The sequence below is a fragment of the Carlito syrichta genome, unplaced genomic scaffold, assembly GCF_000164805.1.
Source record: "Carlito syrichta isolate Samal-C Ts95f unplaced genomic scaffold, Tarsius_syrichta-2.0.1 Scaffold96997, whole genome shotgun sequence".
NCBI lineage: Eukaryota > Metazoa > Chordata > Mammalia > Primates > Tarsiidae > Carlito > Carlito syrichta.
The window spans coordinates 117,822-138,762 of record NW_007041093.1 but is presented as its reverse complement, the minus strand read 5'-3'; the positions used below and the strand labels follow the sequence as shown (position 1 = coordinate 138,762).

Sequence of the window (20,941 nt, the reverse complement as noted above, 5' to 3'; positions counted from 1 at the left end):
CAGCGCCCCCGCCCCTCCCCGACCCCAGCCTCAAGGTGCCCTGCCCGGCGGGGCGTGTGAATATGCAACGAGAGCCCTGGGCTGTACAATGGCGAGTGTGTGTGCCGTGCGAGCCGTTCCCGAGGCCGCTGGAGCCCCACGCGGGGCCTGTCGTGTGAAGCTCGTGTCCTGACTCTGTCTCAAGTGCATTCACGCACTTACACTTGGCCTTATGTATACAGCCTTGCCCGGCCGCCGGGGCGCATAGGGATTTTATCGGACGTGAATGTAAATAAATTATATATATATATTGCTAACCTGAGTGCTGCTTCTCTCGGGGAAAGCCAGGAGTGGGGCCAGGCCACAGGGCCACAGAGGGGCACACACGGGCTGTCTGGGAGTCCTGGGTGGCCGGGGTCAGGCGGGCCCAGCAAGCCCGGGGCGGAGCCCTCTCCAGCCCGCCGTCTCCACGGAGACGTCCTCAGATGCGGGTGGGCCGGGAGAGGCGGCAGGCGACAGCGGTGACCAGGGCCGCACCTTTGCCAGACCCGTCCTCTGACTGCAGGAAGGTGACCGCGCAGCAGGGGGCCAGCTCCTGCACCGTGGCCGCCACCAGGCTGGAGAAGCTGTGAGGGGCAGCAGGGGCCGTGGTGAGCCTGGGCCCTGGCCTGGCCACACCCCCTCCCCAGCCCTCGTGCCACTCACTGGGGGTGCAGCTTGTAGAGTGTCCCGTCCACACCCACAGACACGGTCAGCTCCGCCAGGCCCCTGTTCTCCCGGATCTGCTCCACCACGGCAGCCACGCCTGCCCCGCAGAGCCGGGCAGCCCTCTGGGACACAGCCTGGCACACCTCCAGCACCATCAGGGCGTCGTCCGAGGTCAGGGGCAGTCCCAGGTCCTCCAGGATGGCTCGGACCTGCCGCAGGGCCAGGCTGTCACTGGGGGCCGGGAGGAAAAAGAGTGGAGGGGCGGGCCCTGCGTGAGCTCCCTCCCCCTGGCTCCCCTCGCTCCACCTCCCAGTGTGGACCCCCGCCACCAGCAGCCAGCATCCAGGGTGGACAGCGAGACCCCGTCGCAGGGGAGGTCGAGGGCTTCGGGCACCTTTCAATCTCAGAGAGGAACTTGGTCTTGAAGATGTCCCTGGTCTGCAGGCGCCGGCTCTGCTGGCCTCGGAAGAGGACGCCAAGGCTGGTCAGGTGCAAGAGGACATGGCGGACAATCTCGCCCAGGTACATGCCGCTGATCATCTTCTCAAACCTGCATGAACGCATGTGCATCGGGCAAGAGAGGCCACGGCTACCGGCCCCCGCGCCAGCACCACCAGCCACCGCCACCTGCGCCCGGCCCACACCTCTGCTTGCCGGGATTGATGGACGCCCGGTCCACATTCTCGTCGAAGCGGGTGCTGAACACGCCCAGCGAGCCGTCGTCCCCGAAGGCACCCCACTCCATGTTGATGCACATGTGGCCAGTGTCCCCGGCCACGCCCGCCACGTTCCGGAGCTCCTCCATGTAGCAGGCGTTGGTGCCAGTCCCTGCAGAGGCCACATGGGGTGGGAGTCGCTTATGGGCGCAGACGGAACCCCTCTGAGAGCTTCCCACATCCGGAGGACACCGCTCAGGCTCACTCCCCGCCTCTCCACCTCACACCCGGTCCCTGGGCCGCTCCTCCTTCCTGATGTCCCTCCTGCAGACTCTGCCAGCACCAAGCCCTTGGGGCCTCCACGACTTCTCCTAAAACGGTGCTCCGAGCTGGCTACCCTAAAGGCTCCTACGGTGCCCATCAGTCACATCATTCCCCTGGGGGACGTGGGACACACCCTCCCCACATCTGCTGGTGAGAGGCCAAAGCTCCCTGGACTGGCCTTCTAGGTCCTCCATCAAACTAACAAGAGCGGGAGACAGAGAGAAATTGGGCAAAAGGAGCCCACAGTCTGGCCAGAAGTTGGGCAGTGGACAGCAACTCTGATGGCGTCTCTGGTGCCGACTCCAGGCGCAGAGAGCACCACGGGAGCCCCAGGCCACAGGGCGAGTCCTTCTGCTGACGGGAGGAAGTGTCATGGGGCTGGGCTGCATAGCCAGGAGACCAGGAAGGAAGTGACTCCGGGCAGAGGGAGAACCCGCAGAGGAATCGCCCTCCTCCACATACTCTCTGGGCCTGGGGGCTCCTTGCCCGCCCCGTCTGGAACTTCCTCCAGAAGCTCCCATCTCACGGGAGGCTGCCACGTACCTCACTTTCAGAGGCCGATGCCCAAGGAGCTGCAGGCTCCCTCCTCCCCCCCAAATCTTTCTTCCTTCCTTCCGAGGCTTTCTCTTCAAGTCCCACCCATCCCAGACCTGTTCCTTTCTGATCTTAGCCTATACGAAGAGTCAAATCACTCTCTCTGACCACCACGTGCGGGTCTGCGCTCAATCCTCACCAGGTGGTCAGTCTGAGAAGGCAGAGATTTCCTCTTCTTTTATGTGTCCTCCCGTCTGTCCAGCCCCCTCTGGCCATAGGTGTTTAATGAACATTAGATTCCCAGACTGTCAGCTGGGCGTGGTGGCTCATGCCCGTAATCTCAGCACTTTGGGAGGCTAAGGCAGGAGGATTGCTTGAGCCCAGGAGTTCAAGACCAGCCTGGACAACATAGCAAGACCCTATCTCTACAAAAAAATCAAAAAATTAGCCAAGCATGGTGGCGTGCACCTGAAATTCCACTCAAGAGGCTGAGGCAGAAGGATCGCCCGAGCCCAGGAAGCTGAGGCTGCGATGATCAAAATAATAAGAATTTTGGACTGTCTGAAGAACCCTCTAGCTCGAACCCCCCCATCCCCAAACACCAATGTGTCCCCCAAGGCAGGCACTTGGCCCCTCCTGTTTCATCCTCGTGATCCCTAGAGACAGGCATTATTATCTCCATCTTAGAGATGAGGCTCCGGGGACTTGCCCAAGGCCGTCCAGGCGGAGGTGCAAAGCCCGTGTTTCCACCCAACTGTGTATGACTCCAGAACTCAGATTCATTTACTAGAGGAGCACACACGACCCTGAGCCAGCAACTGAGCGCACTAAACACCCAAGCTCCAGACTCCCAGCCCCAGAGAATGTTCCAGGGTCCCACCGGGTCAGGCAGAGACGATCCCACACCCCCGAGGCCCAAGGAATGCCCACCCTGAGGAACCACGAGAGGCAGCGCGCTGTCGCGCGGCAGGGACCACAGGGCGGGGCCTCCTCACCGACAATGAGGCCCATCTCGCACCGAGGGTCCTCGTAGCCACAGGACATCATGGTCCCCACCGTGTCATTGACAATGGCAACCACATTCAGCTCCACGGCCTGCACACAAAAGGATGCTGCTCGTTGCCGGGCAACGCGGTCGTCACAGCAACCAGCACCAGACCCAGAGGTCTCTACAGCAGAGGGCTCCCCTCTCAGGGAGCAGGAGACCCTCTGCTCCCTTCCAGGCCTGCTGCAGCCCCAAAGCAGCCCCGGAGCAGGCTTCTACCTGTCTGCGTGCGATGGCTTCCCGCAGCAGACTCACAACGTCCTGGCCCTCGCAGCCGGAGGCGTTGAAGCCCTTGGTCCAGTTGAGGAGGACACCCTGGGGTGGGACCGAGAGGGGACGGGACGCTGGAGGCCCCCTCGAGGCTCACAGCCTGCGTCCCACACGACTCCACCCTCCCACGCGGCGTCCCTTGGCCGCTCTGCCGTACGGTGGAAGGCCTCGCCTTCTGCCCGCTCCCCACTCCCGGGAGGCTTCCGGTGTGAAGAAACCTATTAATAGCCAGCCAACCTATGTCGTCCGTTATTAGCTCCAGAACACTCAGACGGTCTGAGGGTCTGGCCATCATAAAACAGCTCCCGAAGGAACAGCCTTTTGTCATCGGGTTAGGAGTGAGCAGCGCCGGTGAGGCAAGGGTCAGGCATGAGAAAGGGGAGGCCAGAAGGCCACGGCCCAGGTGGCAGGCCCTGCCCTTTCCGAAAGACCCCGTGACGGAGAGGCAGGAATGCTCAGAGTCAGGGACAGGGCGGCAAGACCAAGCGCTCTTCACGGTGAGCAAAAGGATTTCGACTGCAAACTCAGTGGCAAGCGGCCTGGCTGTAACGGAAAGGGACTGCGGCTTTCCATGGTGGGCTTCCTGGAGGCGGGGCAGGGATCAGGGACAGTCTGGGCTGTTGGGCGGAGACGGCTGCCCCCAGCACGGTGGCCCGCAACAGGCATTTTCCTCCAAGGGTGTTTCCTTGTGCCCTTTTCCTGTTGTACTAGGCTCGTCTCAAAAACAGAAGCCAGAGAGTGTGAGAGAGTGAGAGAGAAACCCAGGAAAGAGAGAGGAGATAATGAGTAACAACGGCATGTCACCCTGCCCCAGGGCAGGACAGGGATGCCCCGGTCTGGAAGGAGAGGCCGAAGGAAATCAGACCCAGGGTTTTGATGGCCTCCTGGGAAAGGGATCCTGCGCCCTCCCTGAGACAAGTGTGGGGGCGGAAGGATTTCAGTGACCTGAGAGCAGGGGAGGCCCTGCCCTCCTTCCCCGGGTGATGCCCAGGGAGGTGTCAGTGGGGGCGGGAGGGCTGGAGGGCAGGGGCCAGGGGATCGCCCCGCATTCCCCACAGGTCCACACCATCTGCACAGGACTCCCAGCGGGGGAAGGGGTCCCCACATCCACTATGCTTCCTGCACGCCTGGATTTGCACAGTCACACCTGCTTCTGGCAACGCACACGAAATATCTAAAAGGAATGAGCAGGCCTGGCCTGGTGCGGAGCAGACGGGCAGAGACAGCGGCCCACTCATGATCAGAAGGACCAGGGGAGTCACGGGTGGGGCGGGAGCAGAGCAGGGGCCGAGAGTGGAAAGTAAGCGGGTGAGTGGAGGCTTCTCAGTGGCCCCAGGAGCCTAGGAAAGCAGTGACGCCCACAGGGCAGAGAGCGCTCAGCATGAGAGGATCTTAGGCAGAAGCTGGAGGGCTGAGAAGGTTCCTAGAAGGCTACTTCTGTGACAGGCTTCAGGGGTGTCCGTGAGAGTCTGCCGCGCTTGTGCAGGGATCCAGAGGGGTGTGCAAGAAGGAGTGTGTGTCTGGGCCTGGGCTTGGCACTCTGCTGCCCTGACCGGGCTCCCAACACTGAGCCAGGCACGGAAGAAAACGAACGGGGAAGGGAGGAGGAGAGAGGCCAAACCAAACAAAGCCTGTGCAACCTCAAGCCCCATCTAGAGAGAGGAGCAAAGGCCGCGTCCCGCAGGACCCCTGGGCTGGCACACCCTGCTGCGGCTGAGAAAGACGCTGCGTCCTCTGGGCAGCCCCAGTCCCGCCCTGCACTGCTCCCGGATGCCCCCAGACCCTGACCTTGGGCGTACCATGTCTGGGGAAACAGGCTGGGTTCAGGCCCGGTCCAGCAGCGCTGCCCGGCCTCCTGCCTGCTCCATGAAGGCTGTGTGGGTGGGAGGCCCGTGGGGGTGATCCTCCTGGCCCCCCCTTCCTCACCTGGTCCAGGCCAAGCTGTCGACACGGAAAGGAGAAGGTGAAGCCCAGGGGGAGGCTCTGCCCGCTCAGGCCCTGCTTCTGCTGGAAGTCCACGATGCAGTCCACGATGTGGTCAAAGAGCTGTGGGGCAGGGCGGGTCAGGGGTGGCCTGCTGCCCTCGCCCACCCTCCCCTGACCCCAGAGCCAGGCCATGGGTACCTGCTGCCCCGAACCCTGAGCCACACATTCAGGGATGGAGTAGACCTGGCTGGTGATCTGCACCCCTCCTGCGGCCACGCGCACCAGCAGGACGCGGAAGTTGGTGCCCCCGAGGTCCAAGGCCAGGAAGTCCCCTCGCTCTGTGGAGCCAGGGCAGAACTGTGGCTTCACCCCTGCATGCACCGTGCCCCCAGAGCCCGCATCTCGGTCCATGCTCAGGCCAGGGCCTCACCGCTGCCGTCCGGCGTGGCCCGGACGTACGTGGGCAGCATGCGGAGGGAGGAGGCCTCCCCGCGGAGCCCCCTGGCCATGGCCTCCCGCATCTGCGCCTGCACCACTGCCAGCTGCTCACGGCTCAACCGGAATGGCGCCAGGGTCTCTTCCAGCAGGCGCCGGTGGGCGGCCAGGCGGGCGGCCACAGCGGTCACCATCGCCACACCCCGGCCGCCCCCATCCACAGAGGGGACAAAGGAGACATCACATTCGGGGGCCAGGAACAGCACCGTCTCCCGCAGGACGCTGCAGAACCTGTGCAGACACACGCCAACTGGTTGGTTCTGACCCCCAGCGCCTGCTGAAGAACCAGGGTCCCCCCCTTATTAATTTTTTACTTGTTTGTGTAGAGGCAGGGTCTTGCTCTGTCAGCCAGGCTGGAGCACAGTGGTGCGATCATAGCTCACTGCAGCCTCCGACTCCTGGGCTCAAGCGATCCTCCTGCCTCAGCCTCCCAGGTAGCTAAGACTCTAGGCGTGCACCACCCATCAGGCCAATTTTGCTCGTTTTTGCAGACACGAAGCCTCGCTATGTTGCCCAGGCTGGTCTCCAACTCCTGGGCTCAAGCGATCCTCCCGCCTCAGCCTCCCAAAATGTTGGGATTATGGTATGACCCCTGTGCCTGGCCTCCCCATCACTTTAAATCAATTCTCAGTCTGCTCTGTGCACCAACCACATGCCCAGCACCCATGGTCTCCACCCCAGCACCCATGGTCTCCACACACTCTGTGTGTACAGAGAAGCAGTTTCCTCTCCCTGAATGTCTTCTGGCCTCCCAGAGTGCAGCCCAGCCTCCCTGGGCCCGAGGGCCACTCACGTCCACGGGCTTGTGCACAGGACCGCAGATGCCCTCAGGGTGCACACACACACACACACACACACGCCTGCGTCCCTGCTCTCCTGGGATGGTGCTCTCACAGTACCTGGGATGCCGATCGCACACTCGGCCTCCAGTGGCCACGGCAACCTGGAGTGCTCGCTGCTCCCTGCTGCACTGGAGGCGGGCGAGGACGGCGGCCAGGGCAGCCGCGCAGAGCCGGGCCGCCCGTGTGCACACGGCCGCACACACATGCTGCACGAGCTCTGTGTCCGAGGCCTCCGGGCTCAGGCCCAAGCCCTGCAGAATGGCGCGGACACGGGCTGCCCCAGTGGAGGGGCTGGGAGGGACAGGGTGGGCTGGTGCGGGGCTCAAGTAGCCCAGAAGGTCCCCATCCCACCAAAGCCCCGGGCAACCTGGGAGACAGAGTATCCCCCTCCCCCAAGCCAAGCTCCCCTCTGAGGCGCCGCCCCCACCCCCAACTCACTGCTCCATCTCAGCCACGTGCTCCAGGTGGATGCTGCCTGCGCTCAGCAGGGCGGGGGAGGTGCGGCCCCCGAAGAGGGCCCCGTGCGCGGCCAGGTGGGCCAGCACCAGACGCACCAGCTCGCCCAGGTACAGGCCCCCGATCATCTTCTCAAACCTGCAGGAGGGCGGGGTGGCTGGACGAGGCCTCCCCCAAGCCCTCGGGCCACCCGCCCTTCCTCCAAGGGCTCCCACAGAGGGCTCGTTTTCCCTGGGGGCCCAGGACTGGAGGCTCTAGAAGCAACAGGTGGCCTCCCAGAGGACAGATGGGCACTGCCCACGCCTCACTGCCCCCTCTGACTTCGGCCAGGCTCAGGGACCCCTGGAGGGGCAGCGGCACCCAAAGGAGGCAGGGACACCCCAGCTCCCACCCCCACCCCCGCCAGCGCAGGCCAGAGTCGGGAATAGGTGGCACCAAAGGCTGAAGTTCTGGGTTCTAGACCCTCGAGCCCTTGAGTTTCCCCTTTGAACCTGGCCAGGGCACCCTGGAGAGACCCTGGCCGTGCCAGGGAGGAGCCGGAGGGCCCGAGGACAGGGGCTGCACACGGGTGGGGGCAGAGCAGGGAGAGGGCCTGGAACCGAGGGCCGGGGCGCCCGCCAAGTCACCTCTGGGCGCCGGGACTCAGGGACGCACGGTCCAGGGCGCGGTCGAAGGCGGTCAGCACCGGCCCCAGCGCCCCATCGTCACTGAAGGAGCCCCACTCGACGCTGACGCAGACGCGTCCTCGGTCCTCATCCAGCACCGCCACGTGCCGGGCCTCCTCCATGTAACACGCGTTGGTGCCTGTGTCTGCGGGGCGACCCCGTCAGGGCCTGCCCACCCGGCAGCACCCCTCCCCACCCATCGTCACAAACGGCCACGGCGCACCTACGACGAGCCCGACCTCACACGGCCGGGCGCCCGGCTCGCAGCCCATCATGGTGCCCACCGTGTCGTTCACCACGGCAACCACGTCGATATTGTGGACCTGGAGAGGGGAGGGCGGGGCTGGACCGAGTGGCCCGAGCAGGGAGCCCAGGGGTGGGCAGAGCCGGGACCCTGGCTGGGGATGCCCAGAGTCCGTGGAGCACGGTGTCTGCATGCCCCACATACGTGTGCCGTGTCGCCTAGGGCCCGCCTACAGAGGGTGCCCCTCCCACCCCAGCCTCAGGGGAGGGTCCCGAGGCGGAGCGCCTCCTGGAAGACGGTGCTGGGCTGGCCTCATCCTGCTCCCCAAGCCGGTCCGGCCCGCCCAGGCTTCCAGTCACCACACGCAGCACCACGTAGCACCGCGGGGGTCAGCCCCGACAGACCCGCCTTCCTCGGGCACCCAGCCTTGCGGCGTGCTGTTCTCTGAGATCAGAGCTTCCCTCCCAGGCCCAGCTTCGGAGCCAGCCAGGCAAACGCTCCTGCAAGTCCCGGCTCAAAGAGCAGATGCTTCCCCTTGGTGCTCCCAGAGGTGTCCAAGCTCCTCAACAGGGACAGTCTTTTATCCAAATGCTTTCCCCTCGAACCTGCGAGGACCTTGAGGACACAGGCAGTCTTTTCCTGTTTGTTTCCCCGGGTCCTGGACATTTTTTGGACCTTTCCTAGCCTTAGTGCCGCCTACCTGTAAAATGGGAATGGTCGCCGCTCGTCCCCCGGGGTTAACTGGCTGAAGGGTCTGAGAGGGCTGCCCCGAAGCACGGCCCTCTGGGCCCAGGCCACAGGGCAGCCCCTCCCACGCCCCGCCCACTCACCCCCTGCCTCCGCATGGCCTCTCTCAGCAGCTGGACCACATCCTGGCCCTCCACACCACTGCACCGAAAGCCTTTGGTCCAGGAAATGAGGGTGCTCTGCAGCAGAGAGGCTGGGTTATGCCTCCGATGGCCTCCACGGGGCTGCAGCCCTTCTCTCCACCCACGGCGCCCACGCCCACGCCACCTCACCCTGTCCAGGCCCGTCTGGTGGCAAGGGAAGGAGAAGCTGAAGCCAAGCTGCAGACTCCGACTGCTCACCGGGTGTGCCTCCAGGAACTCAGACAGGCATCGGGCAGCGAAGTCAAAGAGCTGCGTGACGGGCGGGGGCTCAACTCTGCGCCCCCCACCCTTCGCCCCCAGCCAGACCCCCCTGCCCGGCCTGTGGCCCCGAGGCTGGGCTGTGAGCACTCACCTGCGGGCCAGCGCCCAGCATCACTTCCTGGGGGATCGCAAACTCCTGGCTCCTGGGCTCCACCCTCTGCCCCTCGGCGCCCGTGAGTGTCACCCACAAAACTCGCAGTGAGGCCCCGGTGGCCCCCAGCTCCAGCACCACAAAGTCTCCTTGCTCTGGAGGGCAAGCGGGTCCCAGAAAGACATGCGGCCCGCAAGACTGGAGCCCTCTGCCTCCCCCATAGCCCCCGAGGCCTGTGAAGTCCAGTCGAGGGATCTCAGCGACGGGGACAGGGATAAGGAGCCGTCCCCTCCCCCGATCAGCACCCCCTTCTAGACCCGGCCACTCGTTGTCGTCTGTGCCACCCACCGGTGCCATTTGGTGTGGACCCCACATATGTGGGCAGCATCCGGACAGCAGGGGCGGGGCTGGGCTGTCCCCTCAGCGCCTGCTCCATGGACCCCAGGAGGCCGGCTTGGATCCGCTGCAGCTGTGTCTCCGTCACCTTGAACGGCTGCAGGCACTCCCGCACCTGGGGAGAGATGGCCGCGTCTGGGAACGAGCCCGTTAGACGAGCCAGGCTCACCGACTCCGGCCAGGCAGAGGCTGGCCCTGCCCAGCCCAGCCACACCTCACTCTCTGGCCAGCGGCCTCCAAAGGGCTGGAGAGCCCGCCCCGCCCGCTCCTTGCCTCCCTGCCTCTCCGGCCACCCACGGCCCACACAGTGCCGGCCTCCTCCAAAGGCTCCGTGCTGGGGAGAGCCCACCTTCCGTGTCTTCCCGCCCTGCTCCCTCGTGGCTCCTTCTCAGCCCTCCGCCTCCTCCACTCCACCCCACCTCTCCTCTCCTCTCCTTCAAACTCAGGGATTGTCGAGACCTCCCTCCCTCTGGCTCCCCAGTACCCAGGGCAAGAGCCTCTCAGTGGGTTGTCATCGAGTGAACAAATGTGTGAGCACACTTCAAGCTCAAGGGCTTCTTTCTTCTAACCCGCCCTCAGACCCCACAGCCTGAAGAGGCCCACCCACGAGCACTTGCAGCTCACACTGCAGGAAGGGTCACCCTTCCCAAAACACCGGTGGTGCCCCGCTGCACATGCAGTTCGAGTTGAAGCCTGGTGCCCTGCATAGCCAACCGAGTCCATCTGCCAAGCTCAGATTCCAGTGTGGGAGACAGAAAACAAGCAAATAAACACAGAACGCGGTTCTGGTAGTGATGGTGGCTGTTAAAGGCCGGGGGAGACGGGGAGGACCAGCGGTTAGAGTGACCAGAGGAGAAAGAGTTATTTCTAGAATGAGTCCAAGAGGGCTTCCCTGAGGAGGTGACCCAAAGAAGGGAACGAGCCGTTTGAAGATCTGGGGGAAGAGCATAAAGGGATTTTCTCCAGAGCAAGGGACAGACTGGGGGGGACTGGGCCAGGGGCCGCTCAGAGTCTGAAGGGAGGGGTGAGACGGCAGGAAGGCAGAGGATGGGACACCTCGGGTCCTCACTCCGTTGGAAGCCCAGGAGCTTGGGAGTCCCAGGATTTCGCCCGTGTGTGCAAAGCCCTCCCCGGGACCCTCCACCCATCCTTCACAGAAGCCTCCACTGCCAGCCAGTGCCCGGCTCCTCGAAGGCGGTCACCTTCGCCAGCCCGGGCTTTCCAAGGCTCTCACCTCCCGCCACACAGGAATCCCTTTCCCGTGACCCCTGCCCCAACCTGAACCTCCTCTGTGAACTGAGAGCCCAAGCCCCTGGATGATGCGGCCTCTCCAAGGGGAGCCAGGGAGGGGGCTGCCCTCTGAGGGAGACCAGGACGGACCCCTGCTCTAGGACGAGACTGGGTCATGGTTCCGAAGGCGGCAAACCGTCCTAACTGGAGGGCCGGACGCCCAGTTGAGTGCCTCCGTTACAGCGGCCACACACACGAGGCACGATCGTCCCTGTTGCAAGTGAGGAAACGGAGCGGGCGTCACCTGCCAAGCCCCAGCAGCCCAGGAAGGGCCAGGGTGGAGTTTGAAGCCAGATGTGTCTGACTGCAGGGAGGTTGCCACATTCATGTGAAGCCTTGTGGAAACTAGCAATCTCTTCTGAAAAGAACCCAAGGCTGATGAGAAAACTTCCATCGGTTTGTCAGTTGATTGATTGATTGATCGATTGATCGATCGATTGAAACAGGGTATCCCTCTGTCACCCAGGCTAGAGGGCAGTGATACTACCATATGGCTCACTGCACCTTGAACTCCCGAGTTCAGGCAAGCCTCATGCCTCAGTCTCCCGAGTAGCTGGGACTACAGGCGCATGCCATCGTGCTCAGACATTTTAAAATTATTTTTGTAGAGACAAGTTCTTGCTATGTTGTCCAGGCAGGTCTCAAACTCCTGGGCTCCCGCAGTCTCCTTCCTTGGCTTTCCAATGGGCTGGAATTACAGCTGTGAGTCACCGTGCCTGGTCCCTAAGAAAACTTAGATCTAGCCGGGCTCGGCGCCTCAGCCTATAATCCCGCGCCTTGGGAGGCTGAGGTGAGTGGATTGCCTGAGCCCGCGGGTTCGAGACCTGCCTGGGCAGCGAGACCTCATCTCTACAATAAGTCAAAAATTAGCCGGGCGTGGTAGCACACGCCTGTAGTTCCAGCTACTCAGAAGGCTGAAGCGGAAGGATCGCCGGAGCCTAGCAGGTCAAGGCTGCGGTGGCCAGGAGCGGCCACTGCACTCCAGTCTAGGCTACAAGTGAGACTCCAACTCAAAAAAAGAAAAAAGAAAAGAAAACTTAGATCTGAGGCCTCACCCTGCTGCTGCCCAGCGGTTTGCTCCTGGGAAAGTCACGGTCTGCGCCTCAGTCCCCTCTTGTGCAAAACTGAGAAAACAGCAGTACTCTGAAGGCCAGGGCTGGGGACCTGTCTTGTTTGCAGCTGTTTCCCAGAGCCCTGGGCATGGAGCAGCTGGCTGGAGGCAGCTCTCAGGATTTGTGATTGAATGGCTATGGCCGTAAGAATTAAAGGGAATAACGTAAGGGAAAGTGTAAAGTGCTGTTCAGATGTGAGGGGTGCTTTACTATTGCTTAATGAAAACAGCAGAGTTATGGGGCTGTCAATGGCGTGGGCAGATGAATGGTTTTCTTCCTTTTCCTCCGGGGGACAGAGAGAGGCTCGAGAGGAGGGACTGGGAGATGGCCGAAGCTGCAGGAGAGGCAGAAGGACTTCCCTGGCAGAGCCTGGGGGCGGTGCACAGCAGCCAGGAGAAGCTGCCAGAGCCGCCCCTTCCTGGACCGGGAGATTAAGGAGAAAGGTGTCAGAGTGCATGACGCCATGTGGCCTCGAGCTGCACCCGCCTGCTGTGGGTCGGTCCGGCCGGCCCTCAGCTCTGAGAAGCGACCTCCTCTCTCCACAGGAGCAATGGCAGCACCACGTCTCAGGGAGCCATGAGGACTGACAAGATGGAGGCCTGAGCAGGGGAAGGCGTCCAAGTGGCGATGCTCCGTGACGCAGGGGGCTCCCGCTCCTGGGAGCACAAGGTGCCTAGCCTGGACAGCCTGATCCCACAGTGAGGAAGACACACTCGGGGAAGGGACCGGGAAGGAGCCGGGGTGGGGCACTGACCCCAAGGGGCTTACGAACCTTTTCTCAGCCCAAGGAGTGGGGAGGGTGCGGCCCATGGTGCCGAGGCGGGCCCGAGGCCACAGGAAATGTGGCCTCCCTGGGAAGCCCCCCAGAGCCAGAGGGAGTTCTGTAAACTGCGGGAGTGGGGCCCAGAGCAAGCAGGGCAGACACAGGCCTGTGCAGGAGTCTCGGGGGTTGGGGGTTGGGCAGGAGGTGAGAGGGAGCCATGGCAGGCCCTGGAGCAGGCCCTGGAGCAAGCCATGGCTCGTCCATCACTCCCGGGCCCGGTGCAGTTTGGGCACAGAGGCACAAAGGCCAAGAGGGGCCCCAAAGTGCAGCAGGGGTGACCGCCCACCATCTGAACAAGCCAGAAAGCTGAAGAGACATCAGGGGATGCCACGAGCGCCCTCTGAGGGGCACCCTCCTCATCTCCAGCAGCCCCCGAGCCCTCACCTTCCCTCCGCTGTGCTGATGAGGAAACAGGCTCGAGACACGGAAAGACCGACACGCGTGCTTCCTGCTGGAGGGGGTGGCACGCAGGGCTTCGGATCTCGGCCAGGATGACGAAAAAGAGAAACTCCCCTCTGGCAAACCCCAGACATGAGTTCAGTGCTCAAGTCATCTCTGTCACGAGTCCAGCACTCAAGTCCCCCACACGCCTGACGGCAGGGCTGTGCTGAAGACGGGACGTGCCGGGGGCTGAGAGAGGCGGGGCAGGACGGGGCTCGAGAACACGGCTTCCCGCCGGGCCGCCCGGGACTGCGCCAGCACCCTCGGACAGGGTGGCCGCTGCGAGGGGAGGTGGCCGAGTGACATGTCAGGAGCTGGAACGCCTTAGCGCACACTCCTGTCGTCTGAGACTCAGGGCACATTGCCTAAGCCCCCTTTCCTCATCTGTACAAGGAAGAGGTCAGCCCACCTTGCAGCCCTTCACAGCCGCGAAGGAGACTGTCATCAAATCCGACATGACAGGCCTGGTGGACTGCAAAGGGCTGCAGAGGAGTGAGCCAGGGCCCCAGGGGTCATCCTGCTCTTGACGGCCTTGAGTGAGCATGAAACGAGGTCCCCGCGCTGAACTCACCAGCTCTGGGCTGTCCGCGGGCCAGGGCAAGCCCTCCTGGGGGCAGGCCCGAGGCACCTTCCCGGGGCTGGACCCCTACAGGCCCGATGGAGTCCATGTGGTCACACAGCGAGGGTCGGCCACCTACAGGACGGAAGCGACAACTTGGGTCAACCACTTCTCTGCAGGTCCTCGGAGGTTGTAACCAGACCAACTTCCTTCCTTCTGAAGGGGACCGGGAAAGAGGCTGGGGACAAATTGCAGAACCTCTGACCATCAGAGATCCTTGACCTAGTCACCACTAGGAGGGCGGATTTCAAGCCTGAATGCCATTCATTCATTCATTCACCTCTTCTTAAAGGTCACCCATTCTTCAATTACCACTCACCACGGCCTCAAGCTCCTGGGCTCAGGGAGATCCTTCTGCTTCAGCCTCCCAGGTGGCTAGGACTACAGGAGTATGTCACCACACCTGGCTAGTGACTTTTTTATTTTTGTAGAGATGAGGCTTGCTATGTTGCCTAGGCTGGCATCAAACTCCTGGGCTCAGGCAGTCCTCCTGCCTTAGCCTCCCAAAATGCTGGGATTACGGGCAGGAGCCGCCGCACCCAGCCCACTGTCATTCATTCCCATCTACCAGACGCTGAGGTGCAGTCGAGGCAGGTCAAGGTCCTCCCTCAGGAGCTGCTCAGTCTTGCCAGCAAGCACAGCATGGCTGATTTAGGCAGCGACAGAGATGGCCGCACGTAGCGGGCAGACACGCCACTGGGGCTGGGAGGTCAGAGGCGGGTTGGAAGTATGGAACAAAGGGTGTGAGGTAAGAAGACACTGAAGATCTGCCAGAGAAGCAGGCAGGTTGGCTGAATGGCCACTGTGCCAGCTGAGCCATGTGACTTCTTCCCGAAGGCAACGGAAGACGCGGACGGGGGATCTGGGCTTCGGAAAGGGGTTCCACGCGTGGTGTGACTTTGGGGAAGTTGCCTACGCCTCCTCTGAGTTTCAGCTTTGTCTGCGAGCACTCAGTGCACTGACCCTGGGAAGGTGCATCAGGAAACGTCCTGGGCAGCACCAGCGTCCGCCGGCAGGGCCCGGGAGGCGCCGTGGGGCACAGCGGAGAGCGCGGCCCTCGGAGCGGCACCCAGCCTGCCACAGGTGGCCGCGCCTGTCTCCTGACCTCGAGCCCCCTCTCCCATCTGTGAAGTGGGGCCCGGCACACATCCCGGGGCTGAGTGGGCCGATGAGGCCATAAGAGTGGAAGAGCCCGCTCCCAGTGGGCCTCTGGATCTGCCTCGCTGAGTCTGAAATGAAACTCAGTGACACACAACTTCCTCCTCCGGACCACCGTAAACAGAGTTCTTGCAAGGATTAAAGGAGCCCATGGTCCTCTGCACGCTGTGAAGGACGGGAGAAATGTCACCCGCGTGGGCAGCGGTGCTGCTGCTCCTGCCATCCCCACAGGAGCCTTCAGAGTCAGGGGCGCGTTGGGGGGATGCACAGAGGGAGACAGGGGTCTCTGCCCCGAGTCACGTGACCTCTCCCCCTCAAACAGCCCAAGTTCTGGGAAGACGGTGCCCTCCCATCCTGCAGTTCCTCCCCACCCTCTCCCCCAGCACTTCCATTCATTTGCCCTCCACACGGTCACCTATGATCTCTGTACTGCCCAGTCCTAAGCCTGTGCCTCCGTTTCTCCTTTCCCACCCTCTCTAGGGCATGCGAAGCCGTGAGCCACTCTCTGCCGCCAAGGCACCCCCTCCGGCTCCAGCAGCCGCCGCTCCTGGCCTCTTTCCTCGGGCTCCCAGTCTTGTCAAGAGCTCCCCACCTCTCCCTTGAGACAGTGGGGCTCCCAGTTTCTGGCCACGCCCTCTCCCCTTTTCTTACCTGTCCCTAGGGCCTGAGAAAACCCGCATCAGCACTCCCAGATCCCCCCGTTGTCAGCCAAGCCCTCCACCCCAGTGGTCTGTAAGACAGCGTTAGCCAGATGCTAGAGAGGCCCCTCAGGTTCAAATCAAAGCCACATCCATCCTCTCCTTCACCTTTTCCCCCGAGCCCTTCTGTTCCCCCCTTAGTTGGAGGTAAGAGGCGGGTTTGATCACGCAGCCGTCCAGGTCGCCTGGACGTGGATGCCTGGCCCTTGCCTCCTCCGTGCAAGTGGACCTTGAACGCGCCCCCGTGCGGACCCTCCTCGCAGCTCCCACAGCCGCTGCCCCAGGCCATCTCGGACCTGATTAACCCCACAGCCTCTCACCTGATCCCGCTGTGTCCAGTGGGCCGCCTCCTTGCCCCACCCAACTGAGCCACCTGTGTCGAGGCCCAGGGTGTGGCACAGACAGATGCTGATACAGCTTTGTAAAGCTGACAGCAGGGGGAGGGGGGAGCTTTTTATTTGGTAAACCAAGCAATCGGTTTTGAACAGATCTCCCCCAAATCACTTACAACTATGCTAAGTTTCCAAATCTATCACATAGGAGTGTGCAGCGTTTGTTCTGTATGTTACAGGTCTATCTCAAGGATGACATGAGGCTATTGAGGCAATGACCTTTGGCAAGGACTGAGCGGTACACGCACGGCCTTCTCCGTTCGAGGCCCAGCTAGCTCAGTCATCTCCTCACTCTTAATCATCGCCTCAGCCGTTCAGGACTTCTGCAGTCCTTCTGCAGGCCAGCGACTGTGAAGGAGCCCCCAAGAACTCCAGTATGTACAGCCCAGGTAAATCTCTCCAGGCCCGTCGCCCCCAGCTGCGAGTCCCTGGGAGGAAGGCCACAGCTCCTTCACGGTAGCATCCCCAGAACCCAGCCCGGGGCCCGCACCTGTTGAACTCTGGGCCTCTGGGCTGCCCTTGGCCCAATGGGCCACACGTGGAGGGGCTTCCTGCCAAAAAGTACCCAGGGACCCCGCTGAGGCCGGGAACTGCCACCAAAGACCAGCGGGCTGGTCTTAGCAGCCTCCGCTTCCTCGTGGGCTGAGCAGGAGGGGTGAGGGCAGGGAGGCCAGGGCGATGCAGACGGGACCGAGACGGAGGGGTGCTCACCCAGGAGACGCAGAGACCGGTCGCTCCTCGGGCCTGAGCTCTTCCCTCAGTGACCCTGGCCTGGACCCAAAAGTGACTCTCGAAAGCGACTTGAGATATGATGTCCCCACGTCCCACCTCTTCCTCCCCACCCTCACCAAACATGGGCCAATTCAGGAAGCTGCACTTCCTTCCAAGTCTGCCCCGTGAGGAGCCCCGGGCGGGCAGGGCCACACACGCACTTGAGCAAGATGCCCACAGCAAGGTGGAGCCCTGCCCTGGGTCGAGGACCTGGGACAGCCCCTCTGCACTGCTGAGAGCTCCGTGCACTTTACAAACACTCAGGGTCTGAGTCTGCAGGTGGGAGCTCCCCTCTGGGAAGGAGCTGGAGGAGCCTCGCCTGGGAAATCGGCAGTGCTAGCAGAGGACTTCCCGGCATGTGTAAGTGCGGACAAACAGGAGCCAACGTGGGGCACAGGAGGAGGGGCCTGGCCAGCCCGAGGGCGGGCAGGGCAGGTGAGGGTGCCGAGCCTCACCGAGGAAACCACAGCAGCATGAGTCCTGAGTCCCACGCACAGGCACCTTCAGGGAACGCATGAAGCTACAGGGCCCAGAGGACACAGCAGGTGGGGCGCACGGTGGGAGAGGACGGGCGCCCAGACCAAGGAGTCTGGCGAGAGTGGGTTCCCCTGCAAATCTTCTCCACAGGGAGGAGGAGGTCCTGGCTGGGGCGGAGCTGGGGGCTGCAGAGCTGAACTTGCCAAGCTGGTCCGCCTGAGGGAACATGACCTTGGGACACCCCTGGGAGATGCGACAGCCGGCAACCATCTTCGTTTTCAGGCAAATTGGTGGGTCAACTTTAAAACCTCAGGCCACCTCGTGAGCCCTGTCCACGGATAGCACAAGGCCTCCCCATGACACCAGGAGGAGGCCAGGGAGTGTGGCTCCGTATCAGTTCTGGCACGTGGCATGGCGAGGCCTGGAAGCATGCCGGCCACCAGCCCAGCCGTACAGCTTACTGGGGACCGACCTGGCATGTAGGTTCTGGAAGGCAGGACAGTAGGGGGCGGGACCAGAAGGACAGAGCGGCCATCTCTGCAGCCCGGCATCCTGCCTCGCCTGGGGTTCGCCTCCCTCCACTTTGCTAGTCGGGCGAGAATACGGAGTCCGGCGTGGGGGCCCAGCTGTGACTCACACCGCAGGCTCTTGAGTCTGCAGGCTCTGGAGCCGGGGAGAGGATACGCCCCGACAAGCACTGCCAGGCCTGTTTATCTGTGTTTCTGAAAGTTCTGGGTCCCCTCGTCTGGGTGCCAGGGAAGGTCTGGGTCGAGGCCAACACAGGGAGACGGCCATCTGGGCTGGAGGCCTGTGAGCAGCTGGGACAGCCCTGGCGGCCGCAGAGGCACAGCGGCTGCCAGCAGTTCTCGTCAGACACCAGATGGCCACTGACCAACACAGGGGAGGGCGAGTTCTGACAAGGTCCCCTCGTGGCCGCTGGTGCCCATGCCCAGCTGCACCAGAGCCAAGGGTGGGGAGAGGCGGACGCAGCCAGAGACGCTGCTGAGCCGGGGAGGGGCCAGGCCCTACTGCTGGAGCCCCACCGCCACTGCCCCCACAGGCCCCAGCCCTCTGCCCAGGCGTGCCTTGCATCTCTCGAGCAAGAGCTGTCGCTCACCCTCACAACTTATTCCCTGCTGGTGTGCCTGGAATGACCCCCTTTGGCCTCTCCCACCTCTTCACCGCCTCCTTCCTCAGTTGTTAAATTATAGCTCGATCATCAGCAGTGATGGGGAGTCTTCCCCAAGAAGCTCCTCCCGGCCTGCTCTCTAAGTCTGTGTGGTAATTTTTTTTTTTTTTTTTGAGTTGGAGTCTCACTCTGTCGCCCAGACTGGAGTGCAGCCTCGACTCGCTGGGCTCCGGTGATCCTTCCGCCTCAGCCTTCCAAGTAGCCGGAACTACAGGTGCACACTACCACGCCCGGCTAATTTTTTGATTTATTGTGGAGACGAGGTCTCACCAAGTTGCCCAGGCGGGTCTCGAACCCGCGGGCTCAGGCAATCCACTCACCTCAGCCTCCCAAGGCGCGGGATTGCAGGCTGAGCCACCGAGCCCAGCTTATAGTAGTTTATTAAGAGCACCTGTTTCCGCATTCATCCTCCCCACTGTACTGTGAGTTCCCAGAGAATGTTTCTAGTTCACCTTTGGAGCCTCGGGGCCCCGTTCTGGAGCTAACAAGGAACAGCTACCAGTTCACTGTTGTTCAATCGAAGAGCCCTCCCACACCTCTCAGTAGTCCAGGGCTTCTGAAGCAGGAGGTAAGTAACCCTTCCTGCCTCTCTGGTGCACACAGCTTCCACACTTTCCCACTTGGGGTGCACACTCGCCCGTCTTCCCACTGGACTACCAGCCTCCCCTCCCCTCAAGTTGCATGTGCTAAAATCAGCCGAAGGCCAAATCTGCCCTGACTTACAGGCAAAAATGAGCCCATCCAAGTCTGAAGTTTCCACTGAGTCATGAGTTTTGTGACTCAGGTGGGAATTAAGAGGCAAGTACAGGGAGCTTCAGCTCTGGTGTCGCACAGACCTGGGTTCAAATCCCATCCCCTTCACCAGTTAGTGGTCTGACTTTACTTAGGCGAGTTTCTTTATTTCTCTGAGCCTCAGTTTTCCAAGTACAAAACATGGAGATGAATTTCTTCAGAGGATTTGCTTTTGGTTAGGTCCTTCAGAAGCCGACCTAACTGGAATGCAAATACTTTATTTGGGTAGTAACCTAGGTGAGGGCCAGGAGCAGGGCAATGAAGCTGAGATGCCCGCAATACAGCATGCAGAGACCCCCTCTCAGGTCATGCATTCACATGAGCCCCAGAGTGGGGTCCTTGCCAAGCCCAGTGCTGACCCAGGAAGCACCGAAGGGGAGCTGGAGGCCGGACTGGAAGGGAAAGACGCTGTCAGAGCACGTGAGCAGCTGCTGCCGGGAGCTGACAGAGGTTCAGTCCCACAGGGGGGACCCGAGAGGCCACCACAAGACACCTCAGAGTTGTATCCCCACCAAGAGGGGAGGAAATTGGGGCACCTATGCTCTCCCACTTCCACTGGCTGCCCCGGGGCACTCACCCCCTGGCACTGCCAGCTCTGCCAGGAAAGTCTTCAGGAGTCATGAGTACTTGCAGGGCGTGGGACGGTGGTGCCTGGGGAAATGGGCGTGGCACAGTCCCCGTCAGAGGGCTGTGGTGAGGGTTAAACGGAATAACACAACGGCAACACCCAGCACAGAGAGGCCCCCTCTCTTCCAGCGTATGCGACAGCCTGCGAGGTTCACGGGCTTCCCAGTACTCCACGAGGTGGCAGCGCTGGCAGGACAGCTGCTTCCCATCTCCCGTAAGTGAAAGAGGCGGGAGGTCCACACCAACCTGCTGCTGACCCACAGTCTGTGGAGACCACTCAGGTTGAAGTTAATAATTCACTCTCCGAAAGTAGCCCTTTTCTTTTTCTGATCTTCAGGTGGAAAAATAAGCACACTATCCCCTGGTTATAGAGCTCTGCCTCCAATAAACTGCCATTTAGTGAGAGAGAAGACAAAGTGAGCGTTAAGTTGATAAGGATAGGATGGAACGGATTAGAAGGAAAACAGGAGAATAATCAATATGAGAGTCAAAATATGGCATTTTCTTTAGGACTGACGAATAAGGGCACGGTGGTCTCACTGCCATGGATGAAGTGGCTTTATTTGTTCCTCTATGCCTTTGTTTCCTCATCTGAACACTGGAGATGATGATACTCACCTCACAGGGTAGCTCTGAGGATTAAATGAAAGCACACACATTGCCTGAACCGTGGCACTTACTCAAAAAATAACAGCTACGACCTATGCGGTGCCAGCCATGATGTTAGTGCATCCAACAGCAAGCATTATCTGTGGAGGGGGGCGGGAGAA

General features: G+C 61.8%; 2 protein-coding genes across 2 annotated transcripts in view; both read right to left on the bottom strand.

The window, feature by feature from the left end:
• Positions 1–266: 266 nt before the first annotated feature.
• Positions 267–14,116, bottom strand: HK3 (hexokinase 3). The gene is given in 19 exon segments (XM_008062755.1): positions 267–605; positions 685–918; positions 1,082–1,237; positions 1,332–1,515; positions 3,197–3,296; positions 3,466–3,561; positions 5,443–5,562; positions 5,641–5,780; positions 5,873–6,168; positions 6,837–7,070; positions 7,218–7,373; positions 7,862–8,045; positions 8,124–8,223; positions 8,975–9,070; positions 9,164–9,283; positions 9,387–9,541; positions 9,735–9,897; positions 14,020–14,085; positions 14,087–14,116. Coding segments are annotated over 19 exon segments (2,775 nt in total). The 3' UTR covers positions 267–460.
• Positions 14,117–20,754: 6,638 nt separating this feature from the next.
• The window catches only part of UIMC1 (ubiquitin interaction motif containing 1), a 100,274-nt gene continuing 100,087 nt past the window's right edge, over positions 20,755–20,941 (bottom strand). Inside the window, exon 16 of the mRNA XM_021714711.1 lies at positions 20,755–20,920. The gene's annotated coding sequence lies outside the window, so the exon portion shown is untranslated. The remainder of the gene's footprint in view (positions 20,921–20,941) is intronic.